Here is a 20,726-nt window from a genome sequence, read left to right on the forward strand (position 1 = left end):
ACAAAATGTAATAAAAACAATATAAAATCTCTTGAGAAAAATATTGATAAATATATTTTAAAACTTAATTATTGGTTGGTTCATTTAGTGTTTTATGGCACAAAGCAGCTGGGCTATCTGAGCCAAACATCCGGTAAAAAGGTAAAAGTAAATTAAGTAAAATTCATAAAAGGAAATTAAGGAAAAAAAAAACAAAGTTAAAAAATAAATAAATAAAAAGCATAAAACCAATGTTTACATCTAGTCTACAACGTCAAGAGAAAAACTACAGTAATTCAAGTTGTAAAGGACTTTCTGTAGTATGACTGTAATAATCGTAACTTGCCAGGAAGATTAACAGGTAAATACAAAAACCACTGTCAGTCATCTGAAGTTGGCCTTTCCAGTCCTGGTTTCAAGTTACTTAATGTTATGGTCAGTTTCTAATTTCAAATTGAACTAGATGAACTGTAATTTTTAAAGGGAAGCCACATTAAAAATGTGTAAAGTATATATTAAAACCTTAAAAAAGATTAATGGCCTTTAAAAAACTAAAAACATTACCAAGGTGGACAGTGTCATTACACCAATAACACTGTCTAACCTTATGGACAAACCTTGGGACAGAACATGCTCAAAATGGTGCTGTCATTGTTAATCATAACGATGACAAGAAAGTAAAATGTAGCTTATTGTTATCTGAGTGTTACCACAAACTACACACTGGTGCATCAGTTCCAGATGAAAGAAAATGATGAGTTATAAAACTGTGACAACGCTTATCTAGTTAGAACAACTTCCTCCATCCGATTCTTACAGAAGCAAGACGGCCAAAGTCCAATATAGGATTTTATATGGAAAAGCTTGTTTTCACGTTGGTCACTCCAAGTCGACTGCCAGCTGGCACAGAACTAAGCCTTGAATACAGAAACATAGTCCATGTATGGAATAGGCACAGCAGTGATAGTGCCAAAGCAGATAGACTTAGCTGCAGTGTCAGCAAGCTCGTTCCCGCAGAATACCAACGTGGCCACGATTTATACTGACTTGCTTAGTTCTCTACTGGCCCTGGAGTCTTTTCACATTGTTTCACACCCTGTTTTCGCCAATATTCAAAACCAACGTGGCCTGGTTGGTTGAATATTGGCGAGAACAGGGTGTGAACCAATGTGAAATGACTCCAGGGCCATTAGAGAACTAAGCGAGTCAGTATAAATCGTGCAGTTCGAGTACTGCTCAGCTTCTATGTGATCCAGGGCAAGAGAAATGGCATAAAGTTCAGCAGTGAATACAGAAGCTGTAGAGGGTATATTCTGCCCACAACTACTGAACCACAACAAACCATGGCAGAGCCCACACAGTCACCTGATTTCAAACCATCTGTATAAATAGGAATGGAAGGATGGTTCGAAAGATGTTCAGCAAATAGCAGACAGTATTTCCAATCGAGTGTGTCTGCTTTTCTCAGACAACTTAAAGATAGGTCACATTTGATGACTGTAAGAAGCGATGGTGGGATGGGCTGACCAATGGATACAGCAATGTTATTCAAGGACAAACCCAATTTATTCAACTGCACCTGGATACGAAGACCAAAAGGAGCAATGGCAGGTCATCTGTTCTGAAAAAGCATGGCCCATTGAATTAGGAAAACACAATCCCAGGTGGGATGCTTTGGTAAGGAACAAAGTTTTGAAGCACACAGTAAAGACAGTTGCAAATGGCAGAGGTGCAAAGAAGGTTCATGAGACTATGCATAAGCTCTGAAATGGGGAAGTGCAGAAAGCCCCAGTGTAAGGCTGAAGCCATTAATGATGAATAGGGTCTAGCATCTTTAAGGCTGATGGTCTGCCAGAGCCATAGTCGAGTTTCGATGGAATAAGAGCACGATATATCTTTAGCATAGAACGTCAATCTGCTCCCCAAGTGTGACAGAGAGGACACAGAGGATATTCAGTGCTCTTGTACATTCGACCTGAGCTATTTGATGTGTGGTATAAAGGTTAGCTTATAGTCAAAGATAAGAACCAAGAACTTAGTCTCAGAGACCACAGGCAGCACAACCTCACAGATACGGAGTTCAGGATCAGGGTGAATACCTGCTTGGCAAAAAAGTGCATGCAAATGGTTTTAGAGAGAGAGAGAAGGTAAAGCCATTTGCTGTGGTCCACTTCAGTAAACAATTGAGGGCATTCTGTAGCTGCTGCAATATACCTCATGTTCAACAACTGACACGAGATGTGAAAGTCCTCAACATAGAGCCCATTTGCAACAGTGAGAGGGAGTTGTTCAGTGATGGCATTAATTTTTATACTGAAAAGTATGACACTCAGAATGCAGCCTTGAGGGACTCCAAGTTCCTGTAGAAAAGAATGGGAAAGTGTTGAACCCACACGAACTTGGAATCTCCTGTCCATTAAAAAATGTTTAATAAAAATGGGCAAATGGCCACGTAATCCATATATATCGAGATCTCGCAAAATGCCATACTTCCATGTTGTATCATAAGTCTTCTCAATGTCAAAGAATATCAATACAAGATATTGTCGTTTGAGAAAGGCTTCTTTGATTGATGTTTCAAGTCGAATCAGGTGGTCCATGGTGGAGTACTGCCGTCAGAACCCACACTGTATGGGCAGAGGAGGTTGTTTGATTCGAGGAGCCAAACAAGACGAGCATTAACCATCCTCTCTTAGGTCTTACAGAGACAGCTCATCAAAGCAATTGGATGGTAGTTTGAAGGAATCTTGGGATCCTTCCCAGGCTTGGAGAAAGGCAGGACAATAGCCTGGCACCAGGTATCAGGAAAAACATTCTCCTGCCTAATCCAGTTAAAAACAACCAGGAGGATAGATGGTGCAGCATCTCATAGTGTATATCATCAGGTCCAACTGATGTACTGCCAGACCGATGAAGGGCCAGTTTGAGTTCTACCAGCGTAGAGGGACGATTATAGTCATAGAGACAATCAGCTCAAAAGGAAAGAGGTGATTGCTCTGCCCGAGTCTCGATGGCCAAGAAAATGGAAGAAGAGGCAGAAGTGCTAGATACCTAGCAAAAGTTTTCACCTAGAGTATCGGCAATGCTCTGGGTATCAGTTGCTTCCTGGCTATCAGAGTGCAAGATCAAGAGGGGGAAAGAGAGATATTGCCCACTGATCTTTTGAATCTTGTCCCATATGACTTTGGAACTGGTGGTAGAGGATATGCTGGTTGTGAACTTAATCCAAGATTCCTTCTGGCTTCGATGTCTTACCCATCAAGCATGTGCACAGGCCTGCTTGAAGTCGATATGGTTCGAGAGTGTGGGATATCTACAGAAAGTATCCCAGGCTCATTTTTGAGCCTTCCGTGACATTCCACCGTGTATAATACAGTCAGTTACTGCTGCCATACAATCGTCTATTGATGGCTTACAGACAATGGCAGAATTAAGAGGACCTGTTTGTTTGATCCAGCTTCCACCAGGGCACGCAGGTCAGGTGGCATTGACCACGGCCAGTCTCTCTCAAGATTATAGGAAAATGATCACTGCCTCATGGTTTATTGTCAACCCTCCATAAAAAATGGGAAAATAATGAAGGGGAGCAAATTGAGAGATCAATAGCAGTAAAAGACTGACTAGACACATGGAAATAAGTAGAAGAACCAGTATTGAAAAGAGAAAGGTTGTGATCAGAGAGCATACGCTCTACAGAGCAACCCCTCCTATCAATACCAGCACTTCCCCAGAGGGGTGATTTCCAGTAAAGTCCCCCAGGATAAAAAAGGGAGATGTCAAGTGTTCAATGAGTGCATCAAGGTCTGATTGATCATATGTCTTTCTATATGACAGATAGAGAAAACAAACAGTGATGGTATGACCCAAGGAAACGCAGATGGCTACAGCCTCTGCTGATCAACCAACAGTGCCATCCCTCCATGCACTCGTCCATCACACAGCTTCTCATTTCTGTATAAAGAAAACTGCCAAAAGGTGACTGTATTGGCAGGTTTCAGAAATATTTCCTTGAGAAGAAACAAACAAAATGATAGGAAGCAATCAGTGTTTTGATGTCATCCAGATTAGAACGTAAACCTCGACAGTTCCATTGTATCAGGGTGGCGACTTTTATTCATATGTAGGCAAATTGGGTAGAGAACCTTTCTGTTTGAGATCACATCTTATTTCTTTACTGTCCTTACTTGAGGGAGGTTTATTGACCTAAATGGATCCTGCCATGGGTTGGTTGGGCAGGTCTTTGCTGTTGGAGAGGGATTCCAAAGACTGAGGATGTGAACAAATGATTGTTTTGCATCTTGGGGGTGAGAGAGGAAGATGGATCCGATGTAATGCCCGTACCTGGAACCAAAGGATGTGGATCTTGGGGTTTGGTGGAATGTGTATAAGGGACAGAGATAGGTGTAGAAGTTGATTCATCATTTTTTTTTAACCATGGAGGTCAAAAGACTTTTAATTTGTTTGGAGAACAATTCTTTAGGAGGCACAGAGAGAAATGTCTGCACTCCCTCAGTAGCTGTGGAATGAATGGAAGCAGCATACGTCCGTGATGAGGTGGTGGAGAGCAATTTTCAAGCCTCAGGATAGGTAATGTTATGAATCGTTTTCAAATGCTGCACCTCTTTTTCTTCCAACCATTTAGGGCAAGAACGAAAGTAGGATGGGTGAGAGCAATTGCAACTGATGCAATGAGGGTCTGTTTCACGCTCACAGGCATCGTGGTCTTTGCCACTGTAACAAACACACGTCAAGGAATCACGACACGACGTCTTCGAGTGACCGAATTGTTGACACTGGAAACATCGGAGAGGGTTTGGAATGTATGGCCGTACTCTGCAATTAAGATAACCTGCCTTGATGGTGGCAGGCTGACATGGTGACGTAAGTGTCAGAATGAGGACATTGGTCAGCACCATAATTCCATCTTTGCGAGTGGAGATACGCCTCACTGCAGAAACTCCTTGGGTGGAGAAACCAGCAAGAATCTCCGACTCAGAGACGTTCTTCAAATCCCTCTCAACAATAACTCCTCGTGATGAATTCAAAGTAGCATGAGGTGTAACCTCTATAGGTATATTCCCAATTGCCTTTGAATGCAAGAGGAGTTTACTGTGTTGAAATGTGGATGTTTCCACCAAAATGTCACCAGATCGAAGCGACTTTACTAACTTTGGAGAGCCAGCAAGTCCCTCTAGTCCTTTCTGAATGAAGAAGGGAGATATTTGCCCTAAAGGTTTGTCGGAAAGTGAGTGCAATATAAGAAAATGAGGTACAACAGGTGGTACGGATGGTGAGGATTGCTGCTCAGAATCTTCAAAATGTGGTTGTTTACCTATAGACTGTTTTTTCACTATTTTATTAAGATTTTTAATTGGAGTATCCATAATAAAGAAAGAGAAATTTCAGTGCCCACTTACGCCACCCACTATGGAGCCCTAAGAGGGGACACACACAACAATGTCAAACAAGGACACTGCAGCAATGCCAGGGTTTTGTGAGCGTGATACCCAAACACCAGCATCAGATACAATGTCCACAACACCTGCTGAGAACATCCAACACTGGTACTTGGTTGACCCTAGCTCAAATGGATCAGCCAATTGACCCTAGGGGGACCACCCCAAGGCTGCCTGTCTTCAGGAATTCAAGGCCAAAGTGGTATGTCAGGGTTGGACCCCTCAACCACCAGGATCCTCTCCTCCCTTCACAGGTTGCCACATGTGACAAACACGTGGGTGGATGTTTAGATCTCAGAGGAGGTAAACTGTAAGATCGGAACCTTCCCTGGGAGGTCCCCTCACCATGTACAGGAATCCACACTGAGGGGAAACATAATTATATGACAGCTTATCCACCTAGATGGTTTTTAGAATAAAATTATGTATACTTAAAATAGTAAAAATAAAATTATCCCACATAAATTTAAAACATACCATACAGATTTATCATTTAATCAGCTAAAAAATAAGATTAAAGAACTGTAAGAAAAATATATTATGGTTCCTGTTGATAAAGCTAACTGTAATATTGGTATAATTTGCAAAAAATTCTATGCATTAATTATAATAAAAGAAACTAGTCCAAAGATACAGTAATTAATAATTTTGTTAAAGCTTATCAAAAACTTTCTTCTAAACATGATTCTTATGTAGTTATGCCATTTCTGTATGCTATTACAAAATTACATAAATCTCCAATTAAATTTAGATTTCCAACTCAATAAAGACATTAATCAAACAACAAGCTATATTATTAAATAAATTACTTAACATTTTACTTGATAAAATAAAAAATGTAAGTATTAACAATAAAAGACATGTTTTGAATAATAAGAAAATAACCAAGCTATTTTAGAATGTCTAAGAAAGTGAACAGGTAAATAGTAATCAAATGTTTAATTTCACAATACCATTAAAAGGTTTAATCTATGTTTTAAGTTCATTAATAGAACAATATTGTTATCCTTTTATAGCATTGGAAAAAAGAAAATATAGTTCCAAAAACATGAAAGATACAAGTTTTTAAATAAGTGATAAAAGTTGCAATGGGAGCTGACCATTCAACTTGTGTAGCAAATTTATATTTCTGATACAGATTTGCATTATTTAGTTTTAGAAGTTGGAGTAATTGATAGAAAAAGATATCAATATAAATATCTTTGAAAAAAAAATTGATTTTCCAATTTCTGGTTTACCCTCCTTACATAGTAATGTGCCATACCCACCTATTATAAACATTGTAACTTTGCAGTTATTCAAATATTGTAAAATTTGTAATTGCAATATTTTATTGATAATGTTGATATTCTGATAGGAAAATTAACAGTTAGTGGATTTAATACAGAAATTTTAGATGAAATTATTAAATTATTCTGTAATAAATACAAAGAAAGTTCAATCAGAGAAATTCTTCTAAGTTATTATATGTCAAAAAAAAAAAAAGGTCATCTAAGAACTTCACATTACTTTATGCAGATGTACACCTTGAGCCTTACATAAAAGCACAAGTCACAGTGAACTATCAATTTACTGATGTTATGTTAATTAGTACCTCTACCATATTAGGGGCAGGAATGCTAACTTCAAGAGGCAAGTTTCATCTTACTTACCCCATTTGGTAGCACCTTATTTTCATTTTTTATTTACTTATTTTTCATCTCTTTATGTTTATCCTTTTCTTATTCTTATTTTAACTTGGAAGAGTAGTCACCTTCCCACAACTGAAGGATGATATTGATGTGGAATGTCGTGGGCTTGAGCACCCACATCTCACTCTCCTAATTTCTAATTTTCTTATGCGAGACTAACAAATTGGAAGTTAAGACTGATAGATGGTGTATCCCCACCACAATGTGGGTCCTATTTCTTCAGTCACCTCCAAAACCTAGGATTCATTTTATAATCCCACGTTGTAGCTTGTACCCTAGGATCCTTTTTTAAAAATATGCAGCATATTTTGCTTCATGTTAATGTGTTCTGTTTATAGCTTAAAAATTTATGATTATTATACACATACACACATATCAGTTTTTACACACAAACATGTCACTCAAATACTATCAATTACTAACCTTGATTAACATTTAAAAACCACCACCACAAAGATATGACAAAATATTAAAAATTTCATTACTAGGTTTATCAAGTTCCAACATTTCCTATAAATGTAAAAAAAAATAAATGCAAAACATCATAACCATGCATCTAACAACCTATCAAAATATAAACAGGTATCACACTTGCATTGGCAATACATATAGTTATTAAACTCTTACTAATTATAATAAAAAAATATCAATTGTTAGGTAAAACATTCATTTCAATTTATCACAGCCATATATCAAGAGTTTCAGCATAATGAAATGTCAAACAGCAAATTCAGGTATTTCCATATCTGCCAGTCATATTTCAATAACACATGAAATTAACTAATTATACACTTACAATTCATGATAATGACAAGTACAACATAAATTACTATATACAGTTTACTCAACTTAAATTTACAGATTACTTACTGACAACATTCAGATCAAGAATGAAACATCCAAAAAAAATATAAAACTGCCAAACATTCTGATAGTTATTATTAAAAAATTAACACTTCCAAAATACAAAAAATTCCAACAGCACATGAAAATGTCACAGCAATAAAATTACATTATTTTTTACTTTCACTTAAAAGTTTATAAAATATTTCCAAACATTCGTGAAGAACATTTCCCAGTCATGTGTTACATTTCAAAGGTCAATGTTTTTTAACCCCACCATTTATATATAAATAATTGTGAAACATATTGACAACTCTTACAGTTTAATTACTAGCCACATGGCTATAATGTCCATCCAAATATTGATATTTAGAAGACATAATTTCATCACACTTGAAAATCAAAAGCAATTTCATCAAAGAAAATGTTATGATCTGTTTCATCATCAAGGGTTTACTGTCAACAGGTACAACAGTTGCATTATGACTTAAAACAATGTTCTTAGCAAGCCTAAAAAGTCTTAGTATTAAAGGATTTATCAGCACTGGATTTAACAGTTTGTTTGAACATTATGCACAATATTTACCTTCACAAGGTCATTATTAATAATAACTAAATGCCAGATCCTTAAATTATGACCAGTAAAAAAAGTAAACTGAAGATGGCAAACAACATATAGTATTCAAGTAAAACAAAAACTGACCTTTATTTAATTTATTAAATATGAAATAAAAAGAAAAACAAAATCATAACCCTTAAGCCACGACACACCCTTTAAATGCATTTCACACAAAATACCAGCAAACAATACAATTACCCTGAAGTCAAAAGAAAACTCAGAAATATTTATTTGGCAAATAATAAAAGGTTGAACTTTACCATCATTATTATGATACTAAAATGCTTATAAACCAAACTGAAAAATTATGGGTATTAAATAGAAGTTTTAAAAGTAGTTGATACATTAAACAGCTTGAAACATTACCTATAACACTAGAAAAAATATATTTGTTTATTAGCTATCATTTCAGTTTCTAATCTTTATATATATATCCTTTTGTTTTTATGCTTAAGTTATTTACTGTGTTTTATTATGAGTCAAATAATTTAGTCAGTAGCTTGTTCCTTAATAGATAATGGAATTACATGATATATTGTTTAAATGTTTCATCTATTTTAACCCTTCCTGAATTAGTTTGGGTCATTAACATTTCTCTATTTTTTCTTTTTAGAGTGAAAGCACTTAACTAAATTGCAGAAAACTTAAACTGTAAATAAAGGTCCAGCTACAGCTTTTGAGTGGATTGTTTATTTTTAATTTAACTACTTGTATAGCCATCATGAAGCAACTGTCTCTAACTTATATTTACTAAATTATATCTGTTTTATATGATTATTTCTATAATGAAATAATGTTTCAACAAAACATCATATTCGTTTGTTTTAATCACTCACTCATGCAACATTAAATTACTTTTCACACCACCTTATTACGTTTATGTTGGCCTACATAGTTTAGAACCTACTATATAAAATCACCTGCCAGAAAGTCATAAAAGGGTGGAAACTGGAGGAGGTACATAAAATCAGAGAAATAAAAACCTTTCTTAAGGGAGGGCAGTTTTAGCAAACAAAACCATGATCTGAGATGGGCATAAAAAACAAACAAACCAATAACTGATTTTCAGACAAGACTCTTTAGAACGATGCAGAAATGTGATTTTCATCTCCACTTTTTTTTTTCTGAAGTACATTAAATGACAAAATAACAGTTTTTAAGTGTTTCTGAGTAAAGAATTTTTGAAATACAGTTAAGAATGATTATTTTTACTTATATTGTGAAATTTAATATTATGTATGCATTTGACATCAGAATGGTGCCCAAGAAGAATGAATAACAAGCTTTCCTGCTTGCACTACAGTTCAAGTTAAATTGTTCTGTTTATAAAATGAATTATTTGATAAATACACACCACTGTAATTAATTAACCAACAAAATGATAGGAAAAAAAAACTTCACTTTATTGAAACTTAAAACACTCATACAGTTATCAAGTGTTAAGTCTGAATATTTAGTTTTTTTTTTACAGGAGATAAAAAATAAAATATTTTCATCACTTTAAAGATTAAAGTCACATTCACTTCTGTTTGTCTCTATACTAAATACAGCATTTCGTTTTGGAAATGTTAGCATTAAGGTCCCAAGACAAATAAATTGATCCAATATTATATACCACCTTCTTATAATCAATACAAGTAAAACAATAGTGCCTGTTTCATGAATAATTTCAATTAATCACTCTAGTGCTGAGAAAATGTGTACCAGCGATACAATATAGAAACTAATATGGCCACACCTACTGGAACAACCCAACTTAACCATGAGCTGAAAAAAGATGAAAAAATTAAGTTCTTGTTTCTTATACCATATAATAGATATCAGATAAAAATACATCAAAATGTCATGAATTGTGATATGTATAAAAAATAACTAAAAGGTTCATACAAATAACTAAAAAAACACAAAAAAGGGAAGCCTTAAATAAGCAGACAATTAAAAAAAAAGCCTGCAATGTCCATACATTTCATACATAAATATGCAGAAAATAAAGTTTACTACACAAAATAAAGAAAATATTATAATAATATTATATATAACATTATAGCTCTGGTTGATCATGCCTCTGATGGTTAAATTACACCATTAAAAGAAAAACTTTTTTCACATTTTACTACTCCAGGGTTAAAATTACTTAATGAAAAATTTATTTAATTTTGTACAAAAAAACAACAACTAAATCATAAATTTTCATTGATTTCAGCACATTCTGAAAAAAAAGTATTAGTGCCTGTGAATTTCCTTAATTCTTCTGCACAAAATATGGCATTCACAACACCTTAAGAGGGAGGTTGAAATGGTATTGCACAAAATAGTTAATTTTTGTAAAATAACTTTAATACAAGTACATTTTACTAATTTCAGCTTATCGCTGTTTCTCAACTTAGTTTTCATGGTCTGATGTAAATTGCACATATCTCAAATTTAAGAAATCATATGTTAATGATCTAAATACCTAATAATAATTCCATTATATTCAACTATAAGTTTACCTATATATCTATATAATAGGATTAAAACACATTACATAATTTAATTAAGTTCTACTGACAACATTAAAAAGTTGGAATGGTTATAATTTTCATATGGTATGCCAATGATTTTAAACACAGTGAAACTGACCGTGTTGCTTTTGGGATCAAAACAATGTTGAAAATTTACAGTTTTACAAAAAACCTTCATAGGAACATTTTAAATGAATGTAGGAAGATATTACAAATTTACAAGGAAAGTACACATTTTAACTGTTTCTTGAAAACCATCAGAATGAATTCATTTTGAATTTATACAAACATAATAATTTTATTTGTAAAAATGTCATCCTAATTTCAGAATTATTTCATCTAGTAATTTGTTTGTAGTGTAATAAAACAAACAATATAATGGGTGAACTAATTCATCTGGACATTTTAGAATTAATTCTTGCATTCATGAAACCTCTAAGACAGGAGTTGCTACAAGAAAAATTAAACACCAACAAAAAAATCTTATTATTTAGTGTGGAATAAATCTGTTAATGTATTCAATTTTGTTTTAATTAGTAATTAAACATACCTTCTTTCACTGTTAGATGATTGTTCCCATTGTGTCTTATCCTACATATAAACAGCATACACAACCTTATCATTAGGAATAACTTCATTTGCTTAAAAGTGCACATATTAAAAGAACTATAGAGATGCTACAACTTAGTTGAATTGCACAAACAGATAAATTACATTGAAAAACTATTAAATATGCTAAACTGCTCGTCTGCACTATAACTTAAAAGACAAGAAACTCTTTAAAGCTAAGAAAAATATCAATTTTCAAGTTGCTTACAAGGTTAAAACAATCTCTAACATAATAGTTAAGTAACAATGAATTGGAAATGTTCCAACTGACAATCTTAAAATGTTGTCAATAAATTACTACACAGAAGTATCTACTTTTGAAAATATGCATAAATGTATGTGATTGTTTGTACAATATTTCATGAAAAATTACTCAATAAAAATTAAAAGAAAAAAATTAAACAGCCTTGAACTTATGAAAATTAAAGGTATTTAAATTTCACAAATTCAAGAGTAATAAAGAAGTTATTACATCAAAAATGACTTGTTAGAATTTTCTGTTTACTACTGACTTGAAATAAAGGTAGTAAATTTAACATTAATAAAATACCTGGTATCATTGTCTAGATATGCTAATTTAAAGAGATATACTGTATTGGCTTGATTATAAGTGATATTTCTGATTAATAATTATACTGTAAAATTCGTATCATAATAGCCTTAAAATCATCCCTGACTACAGACTCCTTCCCCCTACTCTAGCCTTTTGCATTCCTGAATGTCCAGAATCTGTCTATATGTCACTGATAACAGAAGCCATCATGTCAGCAGAATTAAAGTATACATACAGTCTTACTTGAAATGTATTTATATCAGTCATTTAATAAACATCCAATCTTAATATGTAGAATGCCTTAGATGGTAGGACATGACATTTTAACAAATAATATAACAGTAGTGTCCTTCGACAAACAAGATACTTTTATAAATGTATTATACTCTCAAGAGAAGTCTGTGTAATACTGGTGAAAACAATACCTAACTTATTACCAGTTTTATTGTGATGGTATATCCCACACATATTTCATTTAAAATTACATTAGGTATTGTCTTACAAATTATAAACTGTGTCATTTGAGTAATTTCTAAATTTTAAAATATTTAAGTTTTATAAAGCTAGTAAAAAAATTATAAAAATGTATAAATGCCAATAAATTTATACAGCAAACAATTTGTAACAACATTTAAAACAAGTAACATTACCAAAATTCAGTTAACGTTCTGTATTCATTACATTAACAAAAGACATATCTTGATGAATATATGATGTTTCAACATTTCTACATCATTAAATTTCGAAAATATACTTACATCATATTGAGACAACTTTTTTTTATCCTCCTAAAACAGAAAATATGAATGCTATTACTTTAAACCACCCAATTAATTATTTTGTGATAAGAATTACATTAACCTTGCTTGAATAAAACTATCAATTATACTTTCATTAATATTTCATTAACTTACATTAACACTCTTATAATGATTGCTCATAAAATATTTCAAGTACTTAAATTTTTAACACATAAGAAACTATTACATTCAAAACATTTTCAAAATCTGTTGCAACATTTAATGCAGTTAACAAAATCTGTGATATATATATAAATACATTCTAGCAGTTTAACACAACTACTATCATCAAATGAAGTTCACATACATCACACAGGTCTCCAATTTTGTACTGTTTCATCAAATCCTGAGCATCGGATGAGTGGCCTACATCTTCAAAAGCTTCTGTTGCATTTTTTCCTAAAACCACACAATATCTCATTATAAATTTTTACAATAAAAAAAACAAATGAACAATGCTCTCTCTTGAATGACAGTCAGTTTGTCTACATAATTATCTATTCTCAACTCTCATGATTTGTTCAATGCCAAGTATTTCCAGGTTAACTATGAAAAGATATATATTACAATTTTTACTTTGAATAATTATGAGTTCTGTTTAAACAAAGGAATGGTTAATACAAATATGGTAAGAAAAAGGTTTCAAAGAGAATTTTTTGCCATGTATGCTCAAATGCAAGAAAAAGTAATTTTATACATTCCTTCTTAATGTGATGCAATCTTATGCTACATATATTACATCAAGTCTATAGCACCAAGTCAAATGTCATCAAATGTTTTATTTCACAATAACAGAAAAAAATGTTCACCCACAAAAAATTTAAATGACTGATTCACAGAAAATTTAACAAAAATTTAATTGTTAAGTTTAAACCTGTTTTGCAGCACCAAACAAACTGTAAAAATGGCCTCAAGAAGAGAACCAAACCTTTGATATTAAAATTTGAAAAGACATTAAAAACCAAGTTTGTATAATATTGTGGATTTTTAATGTTTTTTGTTTTAATTATTTTTACCTTTATAAATTAGAGTTGAACAACAACAAAAATTACTAGATTTAGTAATACTGGAGACTAAAATAGTAGGTAAGAACATTTTAGATTTTTGTAGTATAATGCATAGTATAATGTTAAATTTAGACTTAGTACTTATAACAGTTATTTAGTCTTAGTTACAATTCAACTTACAGAGAAATTGTGCAAAACAAATTAAATACATTGTTCTACTTAAATATAGTCTAACAACTAGTTAACTATCATATAGATAAAGTTAATCTTAACAGTGTTAATAACAGGCACCTGGTATTTAAATCATAGTAGCAAGTGTTTAATTTTACAAATAATACAATGTTTAAGACTAGTTTGGGGGATAAGTACTCCCAGTTTGTTAGGTGCTATAGATGCAACAAATGGATTTCATTTGGAAACTCTGGACTATCATGTATCTTTAAAAAATCTAGTTGTGAAAGTATTCAATTTATATAGTTTGCAGGTTGGAGGGAAAATTGGAGACTATCCTAACAATGTTAAGGAAATAGATAAAGAGAAGTTTAAACTGCAGGAAATTATGGTAGGACTTCAAAAGGAGCTTCAGTCTTTAGATCCAACGAATGCATCAGCTAAGGTTAACAACAACTACATTCAGGAAGTTAGGAAAGGTAGTATTAGAGTTAAAGGCAGAGAATTGGATTGTAAAGATGCTATTCTACTGAGCAACAGATTTCAGCCCTTGGCTTATGTAGATGAGAAACTACTGGAGAGAGTGAAAACAAAAGGAATAGAAAAGGATATGAATTATGAACTTTAAAAAGAGTTATAGGTGATCCCTTGACACAGTAGTATGTAGATAGAATAGTCTGTCAAATAAATATGGAGAAAAAGAGGTAGATTATGCTGCACTGGTACATAGATGGAAAATATAAATGACACAGCAAAAGATATAATGAAGGGGATCAGCAACAATGCAGTGTTTGTTGTGGACATAGGGACTAACAATATAGGAAAAAGTAAATCAGAGAAGCTAATTAATAAAGAACAAGGAGTTGATAAAAGAATTTAAAAATAAAGGCCATAAATTAATTGAGTCAGGGATACTGCCAAGAATTAATTGTGAAGATGAAATTGAGTTTGTCATAGGGTGAAATGGTGTTTAGCTAGGCTGAAATTAATATGTAAGGATGAGCAGGTTAGGCAGTTGGACTTGTGGAATCATTTCAGCAGGAGGAGGGAAATGTTTGGAATGGATGGTTTACAATAAAGTAGGAAAGGGCCTGGCATGTTTATAAGAGCTATTAACTCAGCAGTAATGGAAGTTTTAAACTAAATAGCAGCAAGGGCAAAGATAAACTAAATGAAAGTTTAGCATAGGAAATTAGTAAAAAAGTAGTTATAAGAATAGGCTTAGTTATTACTATTGTAATGCTAGAAGTTTAAAAAATAAAATAGTTGATTCAAGGATACTGAGAGAAACAAAAGATGTTGGTACAATGGAAATGACTGGAACATGGTTAAATGTAGATAATTCTAATGATAGAAATTTATTTAAAATGCATGGTTATAGGTTATTTAAAAATGAGAGTAGTAAAGAGAGGGGAAGGAATAGCTCTATATGTAAAGTGCAAGTTACATCCCATTGAAGTTGAGAATATTAAGGATGATAACAATGGCAAGTTTAAAGAATGATAAGTTTCTTGGGCCAGATTATATTTCCCCTGAAAGTTTTAAAGGACATCAATGATTGGATATGTGATTCACTTATCAAAATTTTTTTTGTAACTCTTGGAATAGTGGACAAGTACCAACAAGTTGGAAATTAGCTAATGTCACTCCTATGTTCAAGGGAGGTAATGGAAATTGTCCTAGTAGTTACAGGCTTCCTGATCTTAAATCAGTTGTGGGAAAAATTATGTAAAGTCTGATAAAATACACTTTGCAAAGTTATTTAACAAATAATAGAATATTATTGGACAGTCAACATGGTGTCACTGAGGGAAAATCTTGACTTACAAATCTTTTGACAGGCATTGAAAATGTCACTGCACATGTAGATGAGGGCAAGGGTGCAAATTTGGTGTATCTGGATTTTTAGAAAACAGTTAAAGTGCCACAAAAAAGTTTGTAAAGAAACTTGCATCTATAGGTGTGAGGGATAAGTTAACCAACTGGATAGAAGGGTGGCTTGATGAAAGAAAACAAAGGGTTGTTATGAATGGAGTTCAGTCAAACTGTATAAACACTTTTGCAATGGGTCACAAGTCAAAGGTTATATTATCACATTTGTTGACTTGCATTCAAAATTTTATTTAACTACTATTTTATGAACTTATGTCAATAAGTTTGAATCAAATTGTAGATTATAATTCAAACTATAATATTATATGGGTTAAGTTCTTAATGTAAAAGTAAATATTAATAAACACATCTAAATATAGATTTTAGTGAGTCACGTGGTATGTTGAATGCAGCACTGTTTAAATTAAATGTTAAAATATTAAGTCTATAATTTCACACAAACTGGGAATTCAGAGTACAAATAATGACCAGCTAAAATATAATATAAAAGCCTTATATCCTTTTATTTTGCTGAGATATGGCTTATGTACTGAATCAAACACACTGGCCCTGTTCAACTCTTTCCATTTTTTGAAAAGGCCCTTATAAACTTTTACTACAGTATATGATGTAAATAACTAATCAACAGCTTAGAATGTTCCCAGAGTAATTTTCTCATTCATTTTAATTTGTGAAAAGGCTATCATGTTCTTTCGATCCAAATTTTCAAGTAGGTAGGTTATGTCTTTAGTCTGCTCAGTTTCATATTTTTTAAAATCTATATACATCTTAGTTACTAAGCTATACATTATAGTGGAATTTATGTTATTGATGTAGTTATTTACACCTTATTTCAACTGTATATATAAAATCTAAAAAAATTTTTGTTTGGTATCCTCCATGTGTAACATTTTAAAAGGCTTAGCAACCTATGTCAAGCAGCAACCAAGTAAAAAGGTCTTAAAGAGAATTATTCACTTTACTTCTTAATTTACTGTTCTATATTTTAAGAAAAATAAGTTTAATATTTTACTTCTAAATAGTAATAATTATATACATAGATAATGTATAATAACTGAAATGTGACTGTATATTACAAGATACTAGTCTGCTAAAAGACAGCTAAGACATGAAGGACAAAGTCAGTTTTGTATTACTAGATATATTACGTAACATGGCTGCACATGCACTGTCAATGCAAATTATGTAATGTTAGCTAGGCATGACTGAAATAAATATACACAATATATATATGTAAATATACAGCATTATGAGCCTTTAGCTACTAAGACTAAATATGTTATAATATGTATTCATTCTAGCACAAAAAAAGCATAATTTATATTTCTTTCATAATTTTTTATGAAGGTTTGAAGGTTGGTCAAGTGACAGACCCCAGAGTATAGAAAATAAAACAAAATATAGTCTTACTGAAAACAAATGTTTCTAATGTATTTCAGAGGTTCTAGAGATTATGCAAATAATATTTAAGATTTTAAGGATGAATACTTTTTAATCATGACATGAAATCACTTTGCACTCAGACCAGAAATAAAAAAGATTATTTTCACAAATAAATCTTTAGTAAAAAGTATTCCATTAAAAATCCAATTTTTTGTATACAAAATATTTGTAAACTATACTAAAAGTCTACCAAATTTTGTGATGATACACATGTTGTATCAAAGGTTATAATGTAAATACTTAATGTGTGCAAATGTATAGATAAACTTGTGTATATTATACTGAACCCATAGCAAGTGATGTACCTCAAGGCTAAGTCTAAGGACCATTGCTCTTTTTTGATTTACATTAAGGAATGGTCAATATATTACTCAAATTTGCTGATGATATCAAGGTCTTGAGTGTTGCTAGTTGTGACGAAGATGGTGCTGCTTTACAAAAGGATTCAGATCATTTTAGTGAGCTAAGCAAATAATGCAGATGGCTTGCCATAATTTGAATTACCAGCATAATTTGGACGGAAATAATCTTAACAGTGTCAGGAAAGAAAAGAACCTTGGTACAATAGTTAACCAGTCTCTTTCGCCAAAACAATGTGCTGTTGCTAGTGGTATAGCAAATATGATTTTTGGTTGTATCTACAGAAATAATGAATACAAGTCTGAAGAAATTATAATTTCACTATATAGGCCACATTTGGAGTACTGTGTTCAGTCTTGAGCTACTTACCTTACGATAGACACTGAACTGTTAAAAAGAGTTCAGAGGAGAGTTACTAAAACAATACCTGGAATGGAGGGTTTGTGTGATATGAAGAAAAACTAAGATCCTTAAAATTATTTTATCTTGAAAAAATAAAAGTTAGAAGAGATCTGACTGAAGTCTTTAAGATTATAAAAGTAATTTATGATGTTGATGCATCAACATTTTTCATATTTAACAGCAAGAATTATAGGGGACACAGATAAATTAGCAAGGTAGAAGCTGTCTTCAGCCAAAACAAATTTATTTTTCAAATATGGTAGTTCGCCTATGGAACTGGTCACCTTTGGATTTCTTGGAGGCAGTAAATTTGGGTGAGTTTAAAATAAAGTTCGATAGATATATGACTAATAATATAATAGTTATAGTTTGACTTAGAGGATGGGGCAGCCAAGATGGAACAACACTGTTATATGTTAAAATATTTATTTTGCTATTGTACTTTTCCATATCTCAAGAATATCAGGCTATAATTATTTCTGGATGACAGAAATGCAACGAAATATAAACTAACTTTATGAATCTGACATCTTGCTAGTGTTAACAAATAAGAGGTACTGTATTTATATTCTATGAGAAAGGCTGATCCAACTTTATATTTCATCATAATAAAAATAGTTTCTTCACCTGCTTGTAATGATGAAATCACTACTTTAAAACATTTTTTTACTAGTTTAAATTAATAACCTAGATACATCCATTCAACAATATTCATATTGTAGCTCCTCATAAAGTGAGCATATGATTTACTTGATATGCATATTTCACTCCCTCTACATTCATTTAAAGAGGGCAATCTACATTGAAAAGATTACATACAAGAGGTTTCCAAGCTTTTATTCTGTACTCCCTTACATTTCATTGCTCATGTCCCTTGAGTGCATCCTCTTTGTAAGAAATTATTTTTGCATTAATTCTAAGATGTTTTTACCTCAAGAAGGGTTGTTATTTTATGAATAATATTTTGAATAATCATAAAAACAACTTATATTCCCAGCTCCTTGTCCATCCATCCTTATCTGTTAGTGGGACATGTCCCACACCTCAAAACTCAAAGCCTACAGCACAAATAAAACAACTGTAAGAGGAATCTTTAAAAAATTATCAGCATCTGAGTTACACATGTACACTTTATGCAGATATTTTACAATTTCAAGAATCAATATAAATTTGAAGCTGAAGGTTAATTCTACTGTATGTATCAAGAGGAAAAACTCAAGCACTTTACAAAACCCATTTCAAAAATACACTAGCTATCTCATTGTGGCAACAAATTAAATCCTGAAAGAAATGTAATTTAATAAACTTTCAATTAATCAGAAAATGTGTACTACAAATATACTATTATACCTACCATGTTTTGAAATAAAATTATAATTATTTACCTCCTTGTTCCAGCAAAATCTCTTCACCACCAGGGTGCTGAAAAATAATATAATTACAGTAGAAAGGTGTAATAGTCTTATACACTATAAAACTAAACAAGAACTTCAAATTTTCTAAAAATTAATTTGCTGATATCACAAATTGATGTTATTCATATCTAAGGCAATTCTTTACATGGCATTTTGTGTTCTTGTGAATTATTTACAGTTGTGAATAAATTAATTTTAGTCTTTTTGCTTACATTCAAATACAAAACAATAAAACAAAAGCTCTTACTACATTAGCTCCAGAAGAATAAAAATAAAACGGCTAAATACATCATAAAAAATTATTATATTATTTTTTGTTTGTATTATTCTGGATCAGGTCTTTTGCACTTTCTCCATTCATCTGTAAACCTATGCCTATTTCAGTTTCATTTTTTTTTATTAAGAGAGCAAAATTAAAACTGAAAGAGACATAGGTTTACAAATAGATGGAGGCAATACAAAAACGTGCAAACAAGTCCGAAAACGAGAAAACACAAACTTACCAACAAACATTTTCAAGCGGTTCTCAATACACAAAACAAATGCTCAACAACTAAAAATGCACATAAAATAATTACTTTTGCAAAACAAATGTTCAAAAGATATAACGCTAACAGTTTTATCAGTAAGTATAATACACCTTCATACGGAGTAACACTCGTGATGCATGGTGATACACGTACGCGTACAAATTAGAGTACCAAAATATCAAGAGATGTAACTTACCTCTTCTATGAATTTACTAACATCATACACATTGTGATGAATTAAAACCCATATTGAGTCTTTTTCATTGTGTTTCGCTATTTCTTCAAGAGTTAGGGATTTCATACTTCCAGAATCCGACATCTATAAAACTTCAAGGATTTATTTTAATAATCTTTATCCGCGTCACACCTGACCTTGAAACTCAATGAAAAACAGGGACAACGTCCTCCTACAATCCATGCAAGCACACCACACTGTCAAAAAGCAGCGCCC

The 20,726-nt window shown here is 32.2% G+C and overlaps 1 protein-coding gene across 1 annotated transcript; it reads right to left on the bottom strand.

Moving 5' to 3' along the window:
• Positions 1-9,970: 9,970 nt before the first annotated feature.
• Cyt-b5 (Cytochrome b5) lies at positions 9,971-20,726 on the bottom strand. The gene is made up of 6 exons (XM_076476734.1): positions 20,472-20,726; positions 19,716-19,752; positions 13,362-13,453; positions 13,013-13,042; positions 11,643-11,683; positions 9,971-10,355 (listed from the first exon to the last, which is right to left on the bottom strand). The coding sequence occupies exons 1-6, from the start codon at positions 20,592-20,594 to the stop codon at positions 10,271-10,273; spliced, it is 408 nt and encodes a 135-aa protein (XP_076332849.1). The 5' UTR covers positions 20,595-20,726; the 3' UTR covers positions 9,971-10,270.

Source organism: Tachypleus tridentatus, chromosome 13 (assembly GCF_004210375.1).
Source record: "Tachypleus tridentatus isolate NWPU-2018 chromosome 13, ASM421037v1, whole genome shotgun sequence".
Taxonomy (NCBI): domain Eukaryota; kingdom Metazoa; phylum Arthropoda; class Merostomata; order Xiphosura; family Limulidae; genus Tachypleus; species Tachypleus tridentatus.